Below are 14,100 nucleotides of genomic sequence, written 5' to 3'. Positions count from 1 at the left end.
ATCTGTTGCTCCTTTGTTTGTCTCCCAGGCATCGGGTCCTATTTCAAGCCATTCTTTTTACAGATCTTTAATTGTAACTTCGATGGCACTGTCCTGATGAATTTCAGCATGCAATCTCTTTCATGTTTTCAATGATTAAAGCTGGAATTGATTTTGAGCAAATGTACATTGTTCTATCTTCCACGGGGACCAATAAGGTCCACTGATACAGCGCTCTTGGATGACATAGATTGGCTGCTACTGTGACATCCGGGTTCTCTTATTTATGACCCCGAAAGCAACCTCTCCCGGCATTCTCAAAGTTTGGCTCACTAATGTTCTCTAGTTGGTTTAGATTCTCAAATTTCACGTGGGATGAGAGAGGAGAATTAAACATTCTTTATAAGTGTGTGGAAATCTCTCTCTAGTAGACACATTTTAAAATTATGAGGCTGACGACGATACGTAATGGCTCAAAATGGTATCAGAGCTAGATATCGGGTGGTCTGCTAGTAAGGATGCTGGAGCTCCAAGGAGTGGATTGTGAGATCTTACATCGGTTGGAGAAGGGGACGAAACATCCTTTACAGATACGTTTTAAAATCGTGAGGCTAACGACGATATGTAACGGGCCAAAATAGACAATATCGGCTAGAAGTGAGGTTGAACTGTTACATTTTTCCTCTTATTACAACCCTAATTAATGGGCAAATATCACTTTCTAAGATGTCGGGATCTCACCTTTTCAATACTTGCTTATCTAATGTCGGTCTAAAATGTCTATAATTGCTTAAAGAAAGTATTTTGAGTAAAAAAGGAGTTGTTAAAACACTAGAAATTACTAGAAACGAACTTTTCTACTTCCCATTATCTTGTCACCTCGTTCTAAAATTGGAGGTGGATTTTACTTTTGCATAATCCGATTCAATATGGAGGCAATAGGTTACAGCGCATCGCACGCTAAGTTTTTGAACAATGATAGCGGCTGACAGAAGAAAACAAGAAGTCCGAGAGACATGTCAAAAAGGGTAAAGGCATTTGTTTGGCGCTTGACAGCATGGTTCCATATGCATCGGTCCACTGCAGCCAACGGCCAAGAATTAAATTTCAGCCTTGCCTTCGCTACCCAAACCTACCCTTCAACCCATCGTGTCCATCTTCGTTCACACTCGTTCTGTGGTAAGCTTTAACGCACCATTTTCTTAATGTAATTTAAGGTTGGCCCCGCCAACCCCTTTAAAAATTTCCCTCTAGATGTTCCATATCAATGTCAAATAAACAATTTGAAGTTATAGTTTCAACCCCCATTTTATTGTCTTTTTGGTTCTGCTGTGGAGGGTAGCAGCTTTTGAGCTTAATGATTTTCTTTCCTTAACAACTCTTAAGCAGGGTACTATTACAGACCCATTAGATTATAAGATTGTTAGATGCCTTTGGTCCATTAATTAGGCTGGAAGCTGTCGAAGTTAAAGAGTTTGACAAACACCCACCAATTAGGTAGCCAAGAGCCAGCGGGAACATTTGTATTTATTGGGACAAGTGAAAGTTTGTTCTCTTCTTTAGCCACAATTTAACTCTCCTGGGCTTAATCCCCTTCATTCCTTTGATGCAGATATAGACAGAACTCGGATAAGAAAGGGAGTTCATCGGCCGGACGTTTCCCTTCAAATTCAACAGTGACTACCGTCTCTTTCAGCTTTGTTTTTTTGGTGTTATTACTCTGTGCTCAATCCTTTGAACGAGTGGTGTTACTTGTTAAATGCCTACAAATTCATGGGAGGCAATCCTTTTGGAGAAAGATTGGCCACTCGTTATTAGTGGTTACCGTGGCTCTTAGCAAGTTAGCATCAGAATTTGTCTTAAACTTCAAAGTAAGTCTGCTGTCTGTAGGATCCATAAACATGAGAAGATGGTAAGGGTGTTAGCCTGATGGGTTTGATTGAAACATGGCCATTGAATTTGCGTCTTAATTGAAAAAACTGGCCTGGTTTCTGGTTAGAACCCTCATTAGGATTGTACTACTGCACTTCTTTCGGCTTGTCTGCATTTTAGGGGTTCAATGGTTTGAAATGATAGCCATGGAGGTGGGGAGGAATGGACAATACAGCTTCCAAGAACTGGGTTATCTCAACTGGAAAGCTAAAATGTTTATGTCAGTATTTGCTTGATGGTACTCAGGCTAGGGCTTTTGGTTGCTGCTTCAGTTGCAGCCTATGCAGTAAGGCAGCTCAATGTTAAAAACTCAAACTCAGTCGCCTCGGTCGACAAGCTTACCGGTATTCATATATTTGAACTGCGTTTTACTCTTCTTTCATCAGCTTTTGTCTCATTTATATTGCTGGATAAGTTGTATATGTTGTCTGATATATTGAAATTATTCCTGTTTGTTGCTTAGAAAATGGTGAAGAGAAGGAGGAGGTTAAACATTCTAACCATGGCTTCAAAGATGATTATGTAAGTAGATGTTCATAACTTACCAGATTTTTTTTACAATTTCTAATCTTGAAATCATCTTGTTTAACTGAAAGAGCTTTCTTTTATACTAGGGGGAAGAAGAGGAGGAAGAAGAAGTCAAGTTAATTAGTAGCGTATTCGATCAAGTTCCTGTTTATATAACTGAAGATGAAGAGATTTTACCTGAATTTGAAGACCTTCTTTCTGGGGAGATTGAATTTCCATTACCTGAAATTGATGACAATAAAGCTGGGAAGGATAGAGCCTATGAAACTGAGATGGCAAACAATGCGAGTGAACTCGAGCGATTGCGCAGCTTAGTAAAGGAATTGGAGGAGAGGGAAGTAAAGCTTGAAGGCGAATTGCTCGAATACTATGGATTGAAAGAACAGGAATCCGACGTTACAGAGTTACAGAGACAGCTCAAGATCAAGACAGTAGAGATTGATATGCTTAATATTACCATTAGCTCTTTTCAGGCTGAAAGGAAGAAGCTTCAAGAAGAGATTGCACAAGCTGCTACAGTGAAGAAGGAGTTGGAATTTGCAAGGAATAAGATCAAAGAGTTGCAGAGACAGATACAGCTTGATGCTAACCAAACAAAAGGGCAGCTATTATTACTCAAGCAACAAGTTTCTGGTCTACAGGCAAAGGAGCAGGAAACTATAAAAAAGGATTCTGAAATAGAAAAGAAGTTGAAAGCTGTGAAGGAATTGGAGGTTGAAGTTATGGAACTTAAGCGGAAGAACAAAGAGCTTCAAATCGAAAAGCGGGAGCTGACTATTAAACTAGGTGCTGCTGAAAATAGAATCTCGACCCTGTCGAACATGACAGAGGTAAGAACTAGAAATAGCTCTAACGCTTCTTTATCCATTTTTATGTTTCGATCCAAAAAAAAGTAGATATGCAGTACATAGATATTCAGCTGGCGGAGTAAGATTCCTATAGAGTAATCAATGTCTGTTTCAATTAAGCAGCATAATCTGATGGTCTTGTCGGATGGAACAAATGTATGTTTTTGCTTTAATGCTCTTTAGATATTAGCTCATACGGATTGGGGTTGCATGTTAAGAAATTAGGAAATAGGATAATCTTGAGGAAATATTGTTTACAAAGAGGATTGAAATTGGACTAAAAATTGTATAGTCCAAGCCCACCGCTAGCTGATATTGTCCTCTTTGGACTTTCTCCAAGGTTTTAAAACGCTTTTGCTAGGGAGAGGTTTCCACATCCTTATAGGGAATGCTTTGTTCCCCTCTCCAATGGATGTGAGATCTCACAATCCACCCCCCTTAAGGGCCTAGCATCCTTGTTGGCACACTACCCAGTGTCTGGCTCTGATACCATTTAAAATAGGCCAAGTCTACCGTTAGCAGATATTATCCTCTTTGGGCTTTTTCTTTTGAGCTTCCCCCCAAGGTTTTAAAACACGTCTGCTAGGGAGAAGTTTCCATACCTTTATAAGAAATGTTTCATTCCCCTCTCCAACCGATGTGGGATCTCACAATTCACCCCCCTTGAGGGCCTAGCGTCCTCGCTGGCACACTGCCTAGTGTTTAGCTCTGATATCATTTGTAACAGCTCAAGCTCACCGCTAGCAGATATTGTCCTCTTTGGGCTTTTTCGTCTAGGCTTCCTCCCATGGTTTTAAAACGCGTCTGCTAGGGAGAGGTTTCCACACCTTTATAAGAAATGCTTCGTTCCCCTCTCTGGGCGATGTGGGATCTCACAGAAAATGCTTATAATTTTATCTGAAGAAGGCTTGGTTTTTTATTGCAAAAAGGTTTTGAGTGCCCATTTTTCTTACAACGTCTTACACTGTTGCAGAGTGAATTGGTATCCCAGACTAGAGAGGAAGTCAACAATTTAAGGCATACAAATGAGGACTTAATAAAGCAAGTTGAAGGACTTCAGATGAATAGGTTCAGTGAAGTTGAAGAGTTAGTGTACCTTCGATGGGTCAATGCATGCTTGAGATATGAACTTCGCAACTACCAAGCTCCTACAGGAAAAGTATCAGCTCGTGATCTCAACAAGAATTTGAGCCCAAAATCTCAGGAGAAGGCTAAACAACTCATGTTGGAGTACGCAGGATCGGAACGTGGACAAGGAGACACAGATCTCGAAAGCAACTTCTCCCAACCATCTTCTCCTGGAAGTGAGGATTTTGACAATGCTTCAATTGATAGTTCTTTCAGTAGATATAGTAGCCTCAGTAAAAAACCTAGCTTGATCCAGAAGTTGAAGAAATGGGGTGGTAGAAGCAAAGATGATTCTAGTGTCGTTTCTTCACCAGCCAGATCCTTTTCCGGTGGTTCTCCGAGCAGGATGAGCATGAGTCAGAAGCCAAGGGGTCCATTAGAAGCATTGATGCTTAGAAATACAAGTGATAGTGTTGCAATCACCTCGTTCGGTACGATGGAACAGGAAATACCCGACTCTCCGGGCACTCCGAATCTCCCAAGTATCAGAACTCAGACTCCTAACGACTCCTTGAATTCGGTTGCATCATCATTCCAACTTATGTCTAAATCTGTTGGAGGAGTGTTAGATGAGAAATATCCAGCATACAAAGATCGACATAAGTTGGCATTAGCAAGAGAGAAGCAAATTAAGGAAAGGGCTGATCAGGCAAGAGCAGAGAGGTTTGGCAATATTTCAAATTCAAATTTGAACCCTGAATTTAAAGGCAAGACTGAGAGAGACAGACCTGTTGTTTTGCCGCCAAAACTTTCTCAAATAAAGGAAAAACCAGTTGTATCTAGTGATGCTGCTGATGTATCAGGTGAAAATAAGAAGATTGAATCTTCAGCTATCAGCAGGATGAAGCTAGCAGAGATTGAGAAGCGGCCTCCACGGGTACCTAAGCCACCACCAAAACCATCGGCAGGTGCTTCGGTAAGCACGAATCCCAATCCTCGGGGTGGTGTACCAGCTGCTCCACCTCTTCCACCTCCACCACCTGGTGCCCCACCACCTCCTCCGACCGGTGGACCACCTCGTCCACCTCCTCCTCCAGGGAGCTTAGCTAAAGGTGTAGGTGGTGATAAGGTTCATAGAGCTCCTGAGTTAGTTGAATTCTATCAGTCACTGATGAAACGAGAAGCAAAGAAGGATACTCCTTTGCTTTCTTCTACATCATCTAATGTATCTGATGCTAGAAGCAACATGATTGGAGAGATTGAAAACAGATCATCATTCCTCATAGCGGTGAGTAGATCATCATTTTGCCATTAATGTTGCATTGTATAGGTATTATACCTGTACTAATTTGACAGTGGTTACTTCGTTTACTTAATCCAGGTAAAAGCAGACGTGGAAACTCAAGGTGATTTTGTTATATCATTGGCGGCTGAAGTTCGAGCAGCTACATTCTCTAATATAGAGGATGTCGTGGCGTTCGTAAATTGGTTAGATGAAGAGCTATCGTTCTTGGTACGACATTTGCTGTGTAATTTTGTTGTACAGCTCGTTCTCTAGTCTAGACTCTCCATATTGTATCTCCTTGTTTTATATTTTACTTTCTTTTGTGTTTGATTAAGGTCGATGAAAGGGCAGTTCTGAAGCACTTCGATTGGCCAGAAGGAAAAGCGGATGCTTTGAGAGAGGCGTCTTTCGAGTATCAGGACCTAATGAAGTTGGAGAAGCGGGTCACCACGTTTGTTGATGAACCTAAACTCCCATGTGAAGCAGCTTTGAAGAAAATGTACTCCTTGCTTGAGAAGTAAGTATCTCTTGCAATGACATGGTTCTTATTGGAGATGGAATTTGGAAATCCGCATCTTTGTCATGTCAAGTAGTTCGATCACCATCCGGGATTCTCGTAAAGTTAGCTCTCGAGTATTTAGTATGATAACTGTTAGAAACTTTACTGGTTTACCTTAAGACAGAAACATATGCATTACTTTGTGCTGCCATTGCCAACATTGAGAACATAGTTTTTTCACTTTGTGTTGTCATCTCCAATCATTGTTTTTGGTTCATCTTTTGGCAGGGTTGAGCAGAGTGTCTACGCGCTTCTACGCACAAGAGACATGGCTATCTCGCGGTATAGAGAGTTCGGAATTCCAGTCGATTGGTTGTCTGATACAGGGGTTGTTGGAAAGGTATAACTTTGAGAAGTTCAATATTTTCTTAGTTGAGAAATTTGGATCTTGAGTTTAGTTAGCATCTCGTTACGATATTGAAATGCTAGTTAGTATTGAACCGTCTCTTTGATACTCATAAACGCCTCAAAATGTTTAACATAATCATACTTTTACAAGTGCAGATTAAGCTCTCATCCGTACAATTAGCAAGAAAATACATGAAGCGTGTAGCATCAGAACTAGATGCAATGAGTGAACCAGAGAAGGAGCCAAACAGAGAGTTTTTGGTCTTGCAAGGTGTCCGTTTTGCTTTCCGTGTTCATCAGGTATATTTTACGTGCCATCATCATTCATCGGTCGATCAACTGCATTTCAAATTTGAATGTTGTTTCCAATCAAATTCTAACTGATGAACAAAATCTTGATACTCTTTTTACCTGAAGAGCCTGTATAGTATTTGAAAACATTACAAGTGTAGCTGACATATTGGATTCGATATGTTTCCAGTTCGCTGGAGGCTTCGACGCCGAGAGCATGAAGGCTTTTGAAGAGTTGAGGAGCCGAGTTCATACAACACAGATAGGAGATGACAATAAGCAAGAAGCCTGAATTTCTCATTCAAGTTCATCATCCTAATTTAATTTCAGCAATCATATCATACCTGTAACTCAACGCTACAACAGATAGAAATGAATGGGAAATAAAATTATCATTTGATGCCTCATTTTAAACAATATCAAGTCAAATTGCAAATTCTCTGCCCCAATCGAAGCCCTGCACTATTTTTTTCCTCTGAATATTTTGTATCCTAAACCTTTTGGCAGATTATAATCATTGTACATTTGCCTTATGACCCTTGAACAGGGCCTTGGTTAATTGACAATTACTATGATTTGAGTCTGTGTGATTGATTACATCAACGCATTGTAATCACAAGACTTCTGTCCGTGAACTTGGCACCACCCACCTTACCTTGAATTTCTTTAGGCAGAGAAATTACACGCCTCTGATCCCCAGCTTCCACCAACAGCTCAGATCCTCCCCTATACTGCATTTTCAAATAATGGAACTAATGATTACATGAATGTAAAAGTGATTCTGTTGCAAATGCGTACTTAAGCATTAACTGAGTCTAATGCATACTCAATGGATCGTTATTTGATACTAAACTCATAGCTCCTTGCAGAGGAGGATATTCGCTCGCCCCATTTCTAACTCAATAGATAAGTCATTCCAAATTTCCTACCCCATAATATCTTCTGTTCTAATTTTAGGAATATGAAAAACATATCAGATCATTTGAGCAAGTTTTCCAATGGAAATCCTCAAAGGTATGGAAGAACATTCAAGAGTATTCATCAATAAGGGAGAGAACGAACGTGCCTGGTAAAGCCTGATTTCTGACTTCTCGAAGCCTGGCATGAGAAGTGTAACCGATTTGTTTCCAGGATTGAATTTTACAGGTGATGGCAGATTGGTGGAGTGGCTTTTGGACGAAGAAAGAAGGTTCCTCGGGCCTTTACTTGATGCATCAAGAAGAACTGTGTTCCAATCTACTGGGGAACCAACTGAGATCTGTGGCATAAAGGCCAAAGGCAAGGGTGAAAAATTCTCCTTCAATCTAGCAGCTGATTCTGCATCCAAGCCTGAAGAAATGGAAGCAAATGCACCAGAAATTTGTGCACCAGCTTGAATAGTGCAACCCCAGTACCGTGATGCAGACTTCACAGAGGCAGGACTAGTTGGGTCCATCACTATGAAGCAGCTAAATCTTCTTGGCTCTGCAATTGCAGAAGATCCTTTCTGCACCATGAATGACCATTAAACAATTCCGCAAGTTTCATTCATATTGTTTGGCAAGAATGCAAACCAATTTACCTCTAACATGTGTTCCAGTGCCTGCCATGTATCGGTACTGGTTCTACCACTGAGATGGGAGCCTGGGCTGCTTATATTCATGGCTTCATCAACAAGCCTCATAATTGAAGGAGTAGCCAACCTCCCAAGATCAGTTTTTTCAGCAATACTCCTCAGATATTTTAAGTACAACCTATCCAAAATTCTTTTAGTAATACAGTTTCTTTTTCCTCAAATTTGCACAGGGGAGGTGTAGAGAAAGAGCATCTCAAACCTTGCTTTACTGGTTGCTCCGATCATCCTTATCGTTTCTTCGGTGCAGATACCGTCATATACTACTATGTCATATTTAGCTTTTTGGTCTGTTTGGGCCATAATACCTGATAACCCAAGAAATCTCTCAAGCTGAAGTACTGAAAAGATAGAATCCATTCCTGGGAGTATCCCAAGCTCTTCTCCAACAATCTATTAAAACTTCCAAAAGTTAAAATACTGAAATGCAATCTAGCATTTTATAATGCAACATATTCTAAGGTTCACATACCCACCCCTTCAAGAGTTCCTTGTGTCATATTAAGACGGGAATCAGCTTGCTTTAGCCGTTTAAGAGGTTCAAGAAGCATCTGTGATCATTGACAAGATAAGTCTGAAACCCAAAGCAGAACCATGATGACAGAAAGAGAAGTGAACGGAAAAACACACTTGAGTGGTTTCCAACCTAACAGCTGAAAGGTTGTGACTGCATTCAACGGGAGAATTTCCAATTTTGCAATCAAGAAGATACTCAGGAGTAGCGTCTTGATTATGTATCACCAGGCATGTGCGCAGTCCAGACAATGCAAAGTGCTGATAATCCATCAAATCAAGAGAAAATACATAAATGGAAGATAATTAAATCTGTGCACAAATTTTCAGAGAGTACTTAAGAATGGTAAGATCCCAGGAACATAATAGATCTTTCAATTAGCTTAAGAATGGCTCCCCATCGATATAAATCATCACGGATCCATAAATTCCATTCCCATACTCAATAATTCATGTTTAAATCAGGAATGCGAGCAATCCAGCATAAACATCTCTAATTTCCAAGCATAGAAGTAGGACAAAAAAGCAAGAACTCAACAACTTCATAAAAAGCATGGATCAAAAAGTAGTCAAGAAAATCAAACGCCTAAAAAGCTGAGTCCAAAAAACACACAATACACACACCCGAGCGGTGAATACTGCGGAAGTAGTCTTTCCTGAGCCTCCTTTGCCAAGAAAAGTGAGCATCCTGGGTTGATTTTGAGAAGAAACATCCGTAACCTCTTTTGAAGCCTCAATGGCCATAGATCTTCTTCTACATGGAGCTGTTCTTGTTCGTATTGAGATGGGAATTGGGTGCCCGAAGAAAGAAGCAGAGAAGAGCAGAGACGACGCCATGGATATCGGAACCTGCAACAATGTTCGCGTAGGTGGGTGGAGTCGCCGGCTGCGTTTATATAGGCATAGCCAAACATAAGCATGTGAAGTAGCTAACGCTGTTTTTCTGGCAACGCCATTTAGGCACTTCCCGCTCTGCCGCTATCGCCTAACCAAAAGGATTATGTTTTACCAGAAATTAAGGATATAAATTAATTCTTAAAAAAAGAAAACTAAGCTCATTACCGAGTTGGCTAAATGGGCCGACGGACGTTACGGCGAAAATGAAGCCCAGCCCAAATGAATATTTCGTGGGCCCATTACAAGATATGAGCCCACATGTTAAGGACCACTGGGCCCATGATTATTCCGTAGGCAAGCCCCCCATCCTTATTCCCAGGAAGGAACTCGAAAAAGTAGTATATAAACATGCGGTGCCAATACAATCGAACGTCTTTACGAACGATTGCTTGTTTCATTCAATTCGCACCTTGAAATTGGGAATAGAAGTTGAGGGAGCTGACCACGATTCATAATGGTATGTGATTTCGTTTCTCGATTCCTAGGGCTTTTTTTTGCTACGTGATCTAATTTAATGTGTTTGTAGAAATCAGGGTTTGGAATCGATTTTGTTAGTCCGATCGTTTGTCCTATGTCGATCGATTATCATTAGGCTTTTTCTTATTTTGAAAGAGCTTGGCTGGTGTATTTGGGAATTGATTCTATCATTGGATATCGTTTTTCCGTCGGTGATGTAAATGATTCTGATAGCTGAAGTTACTGTCTTTCATAATTGTTTTAGATCGAGAATCATAGAACGTTGTTGGATTTAACCTGAAAATAGTTTTCTGGAGATGTTTCATGCATGGATTATGCCAAGTAATTTAGGACTGTCTTGGAAAACTTTTTTCAAGTCCGTGTTCTTTGTATGCAACTTTACTCATAACATTGGAAGAAGAACTTCATGTCGATTTATCAGAACACATTGAATTCTGAACGGGAGTCATGATTTTTGTGTCCTTTTCTAAAAAACGGTTAATTAAAATGGTTTATATAGAGATATTGGATATCGATTGAATGAATTAGGCAATTGAGTGATTAGGTAGAAAATTATTGAATCTGTTGTTGGATTTGACATGAAACATAATTTCTGGAGATGGTTTTTGCACGGATTGTGCCTGAGTAGTTTAGAAAAAAAATATCTGTTTGAATGGCTGAGTATCTCAAACTTGAATTTAAGGTAACTCTTGAATTAGCTAGGCAACTTCTTTTGTCCTTTACGTTATAAATTTTAGTAGATTGTATTTCATATGAAATTTTTTTCTGGGTAGTCAATCAACTTGGTATGCTAGTTGGATCATGTGTATATGTATATTTATAATTGTCTTTTTGTTGGTCTGTTTTACGGCATCAAATTGTTGGTTTTTCCTTTCAGAAAAAGTTAATAAATGAATGAAATATAAATATATGATCAGCAATACATGTTGAATTATTGAGGCTTATAAAACTTTATTGGTTGGCATTTTTCAGTCTTCACTTGCAGCTGCGAGAGCAGACAACTTTTACTATCCACCAGAATGGACCCCAAAACAGGTACATTTCTTATTCAATCATATTAGTTCAATAAATTTTCGCCCAAGGAAATTTCCATGTCCTAACATAGATGCACAGATTTTCAGATTCTCACTATGAATTTTCCTTTTTCAGGGGTCTTTGAACAAATTTCATGGTCAACATGCTTTGAGAGAGAGAGCAAGGAAATTAGACCAGGGTATCTTGATAATAAGGTAGGTAGTTAATGTGAATACGTTTTTGGAAAATCTTAGATTGGGATTGATGATTTTATTTGATTATGCGAAAGCCATGAATATCGTCAACAGTATGAGGTGATAGACCTTTGGGAGGCCTCCTTGGCTTGGTGCTTCAACACCGTTGCCTATGTGCCCTTTTTAAAACAGGAGTTATGTTATTTTTAAAAAAAATAGTGAGAAAATTTCCATGTCGATGATTTACTTTGTGGATTGTGTTCTCTAATCAATTGGAGTGTCTTGCTTTTTTAGGTTCGAGATGCCTTACAATATATGGTGTGGTGGCTGCAACTCTATGATAGCAAAGGGTGTTAGATTCAATGCGGAGAAAAAGCAAGTTGGAAACTATTATTCTACAAAGGTATTGTTCTTGGCTGATTGTGACATACTTGCTTTTGGTACTAGTTTTGAAGGTTGTATTATGCAAAGAAACTGTGACCACATACTTTTACACGCACGCAATGTTTTACTCGTTTTCTTTCACTTGGTTTGTCGTTGGATTTTAGCAATCGATATATGCACATACATTCTTGCCTATTGTTCACATGCAATATTTATTTATTTATTGTTCACATTTGTCTTGGTAAGTTTGATTTCTGCTCCATGTGCATGAAACTCGTTTAGTAGAGCATTTCTTTGTTTCTGCTGCTACCTAATTGGTAACTAAAAACTTCCTTCTTTAATTGGTGTTGGCTCTCCCCTTTGGGGTATAGAAATCACACCGAACTAGCTCTTGAATGACTAATATTCTCTTCTTGCTCCTTTCAGATATGGAGCTTTACTATGAAAGCAGCATGCTGTAGACAAGAGATTGTTATTCAGACTGATCCAAAAAATTGCGAGTATGTGATTATTAGTGGTGCACAACGGAAAACTGAGGAATATGACATTGAGGATGCAGAAACCCTTGAACTCCCTGCGGATGAAGGTGATGATTGTTTAACATTAATAACATTTATTTATCAGTGCCACTAAACTTAACTGTCTTTTCATTGGGTTTCATTTTTAAATTTCCTTACAAGTTGACATCATCATGCATGTCTGTAAGGATAGTCTCATTGCATATATTGAAAGGTGATGGTTTAATCCTTCAGAATGTTACTTAAAAACCTTTTCTAATATATTTTCTACAGAAAGGGGTAAGCTTGCAGATCCATTTTATCGACTTGAACACCAGGAAAAAGATATGCAGAAAAAGAAAGAAGCTGAGCCAGTATTGGTTCGCCTTCAGCGACTCTCAGATTCTAGGCATGCAGATGACTATACTCTGAACAGAACACTTCGAGCTCAGCTCAGAGTATGTCATCTCATTGTTACCATGTTTCTAATCTCTTTCTGTTCTGCTTTTAACAACTTTGAATGACTATGCTTAATACACTTGTATCCATCTTCTCAGGGTCAAAAGAAGAGAGTTGCTGAAGAAGAAAATGCTTCACGGAAGATGGGCCTCGGTATACGATTGCTTCCAGCAACTGAAGAAGATTCTTCAACTGCAGCTCGCATGAAGTTCTCTTCAAAATTTGAGAAGAACCGTAGGAACAAACGGGCACTGATTCATGCTTCCTCGATATTTAATGGATCATCCAGTTCTTCCATGCCTGATAAGAAACGATTGGACCTGGAATCCAAACGAAGGAAAATCTGTGCTTCCGCAGCTTCAAACATATTGACAGGTGGCTTCAAGCCATCATCTTGGTCACGAAGTGCTGCACCAGCTAATTCAAGCAGACGGGAAGGAACTTCTGTCACTGCTAGACGACTGTAGTGTGAATGTTTTTCAAATTCAGGTCTAGCTTGTTTGTTCAATATGTACATAGATTTCACGTGGGCGGACCTATCTGAAATTCTTTCTAGAATCCCATTGTAGTCTATTGGGTTTCATTTCTGGCGAATCTGCACTGTGCAGAAAAAATTTATATGTATCTTCATTTGCTTCTCATAAAATCTTTGTATCCCCACCTTGTAGAACTTTTGCACTTGGATGAATTAATATCTGCTGTGTATTACTGGCGGCGGAGGGGATATCGAGATGGATAGTACCGAGCCCCAGTTGCCTACCACGGACACGGTTCTTATCATGTCTTTACCCTGTTAACAGCGACTGAAGTAAAGAGAAACAGGCAGACTCTTAAATGTTCAGATTCTCATTCACTTTTCTGGTACCCAAGATTTTTGCATTTAAAAACAGGACATGTTCTTAGTTAGACAATACTGCCAGACCCTGAATCGCCTATCACTGACCGCAGGATCACGCAACTGTGGTAAAAGTAAAAACTTAACCCAAAGTAACTAACCTGATTATGATAAAAGGCTAGACAGTGGAGAGTTGCCGTCTGTCGGTTTACTTCCAGTACAGCCAAAGAGTCATCAAATGCAATGGACAACCCTCCTTCCCAACCCCAAGAGAACCTGAAATAAGATCTCTGCTTTTATGGGATGCTGTTTCTTAGCTTAACAATGCAGCATTTTTCATGTTCACTTTCTATTGAACAGTCTCTTTCATTGTATTGTGC

At 39.7% G+C, this 14,100-nt stretch overlaps 3 protein-coding genes across 5 annotated transcripts; 2 read left to right on the top strand and 1 right to left on the bottom strand.

Moving 5' to 3' along the window:
- The first annotated feature begins 1,053 nt into the window (after positions 1-1,053).
- LOC111792452 (protein CHUP1, chloroplastic-like) lies at positions 1,054-7,253 on the top strand. 3 transcript variants are annotated; one of them, XM_023673940.1, is made up of 10 exons: positions 1,054-1,158; positions 1,592-2,255; positions 2,375-2,433; positions 2,526-3,269; positions 4,261-5,643; positions 5,737-5,868; positions 5,976-6,157; positions 6,428-6,539; positions 6,704-6,847; positions 7,029-7,253. In XM_023673940.1, the coding sequence occupies exons 2-10, from the start codon at positions 2,147-2,149 to the stop codon at positions 7,128-7,130; spliced, it is 2,967 nt and encodes a 988-aa protein (XP_023529708.1). In that variant the 5' UTR covers positions 1,054-1,158; positions 1,592-2,146; the 3' UTR covers positions 7,131-7,253. The 3 variants fall into 3 exon arrangements, with proteins under 3 accessions (XP_023529708.1, XP_023529716.1, XP_023529698.1); XM_023673948.1 differs by lacking the exon at positions 1,054-1,158 and adding an exon at positions 1,397-1,476; XM_023673930.1 differs by lacking the exon at positions 1,054-1,158 and having other exon boundaries at positions 1,528-2,255.
- Positions 7,212-9,953, bottom strand: LOC111792464 (uncharacterized protein At1g26090, chloroplastic). Its single transcript, XM_023673962.1, has 7 exons — positions 9,588-9,953; positions 9,081-9,224; positions 8,927-9,001; positions 8,653-8,843; positions 8,400-8,571; positions 7,905-8,324; positions 7,212-7,569 (listed from the first exon to the last, which is right to left on the bottom strand). Exons 1-7 carry the CDS (start codon positions 9,798-9,800, stop codon positions 7,438-7,440), a joined length of 1,347 nt encoding a protein of 448 aa, XP_023529730.1. The 5' UTR covers positions 9,801-9,953; the 3' UTR covers positions 7,212-7,437.
- Positions 9,954-10,208: 255 nt separating this feature from the next.
- LOC111781268 (coiled-coil domain-containing protein 130-like) lies at positions 10,209-13,665 on the top strand. The gene is made up of 7 exons (XM_023661772.1): positions 10,209-10,317; positions 11,310-11,372; positions 11,487-11,566; positions 11,840-11,948; positions 12,356-12,515; positions 12,721-12,884; positions 12,984-13,665. The coding sequence occupies exons 1-7, from the start codon at positions 10,315-10,317 to the stop codon at positions 13,350-13,352; spliced, it is 948 nt and encodes a 315-aa protein (XP_023517540.1). The 5' UTR covers positions 10,209-10,314; the 3' UTR covers positions 13,353-13,665.
- The last annotated feature ends 435 nt before the right edge of the window (positions 13,666-14,100 follow it).

Source organism: Cucurbita pepo, chromosome LG01 (assembly GCF_002806865.2).
Source record: "Cucurbita pepo subsp. pepo cultivar mu-cu-16 chromosome LG01, ASM280686v2, whole genome shotgun sequence".
Taxonomy (NCBI): domain Eukaryota; kingdom Viridiplantae; phylum Streptophyta; class Magnoliopsida; order Cucurbitales; family Cucurbitaceae; genus Cucurbita; species Cucurbita pepo.
The sequence above is the reverse complement of the archived record's forward strand: the minus strand, read 5'-3'. Positions and strand labels throughout refer to the sequence as shown.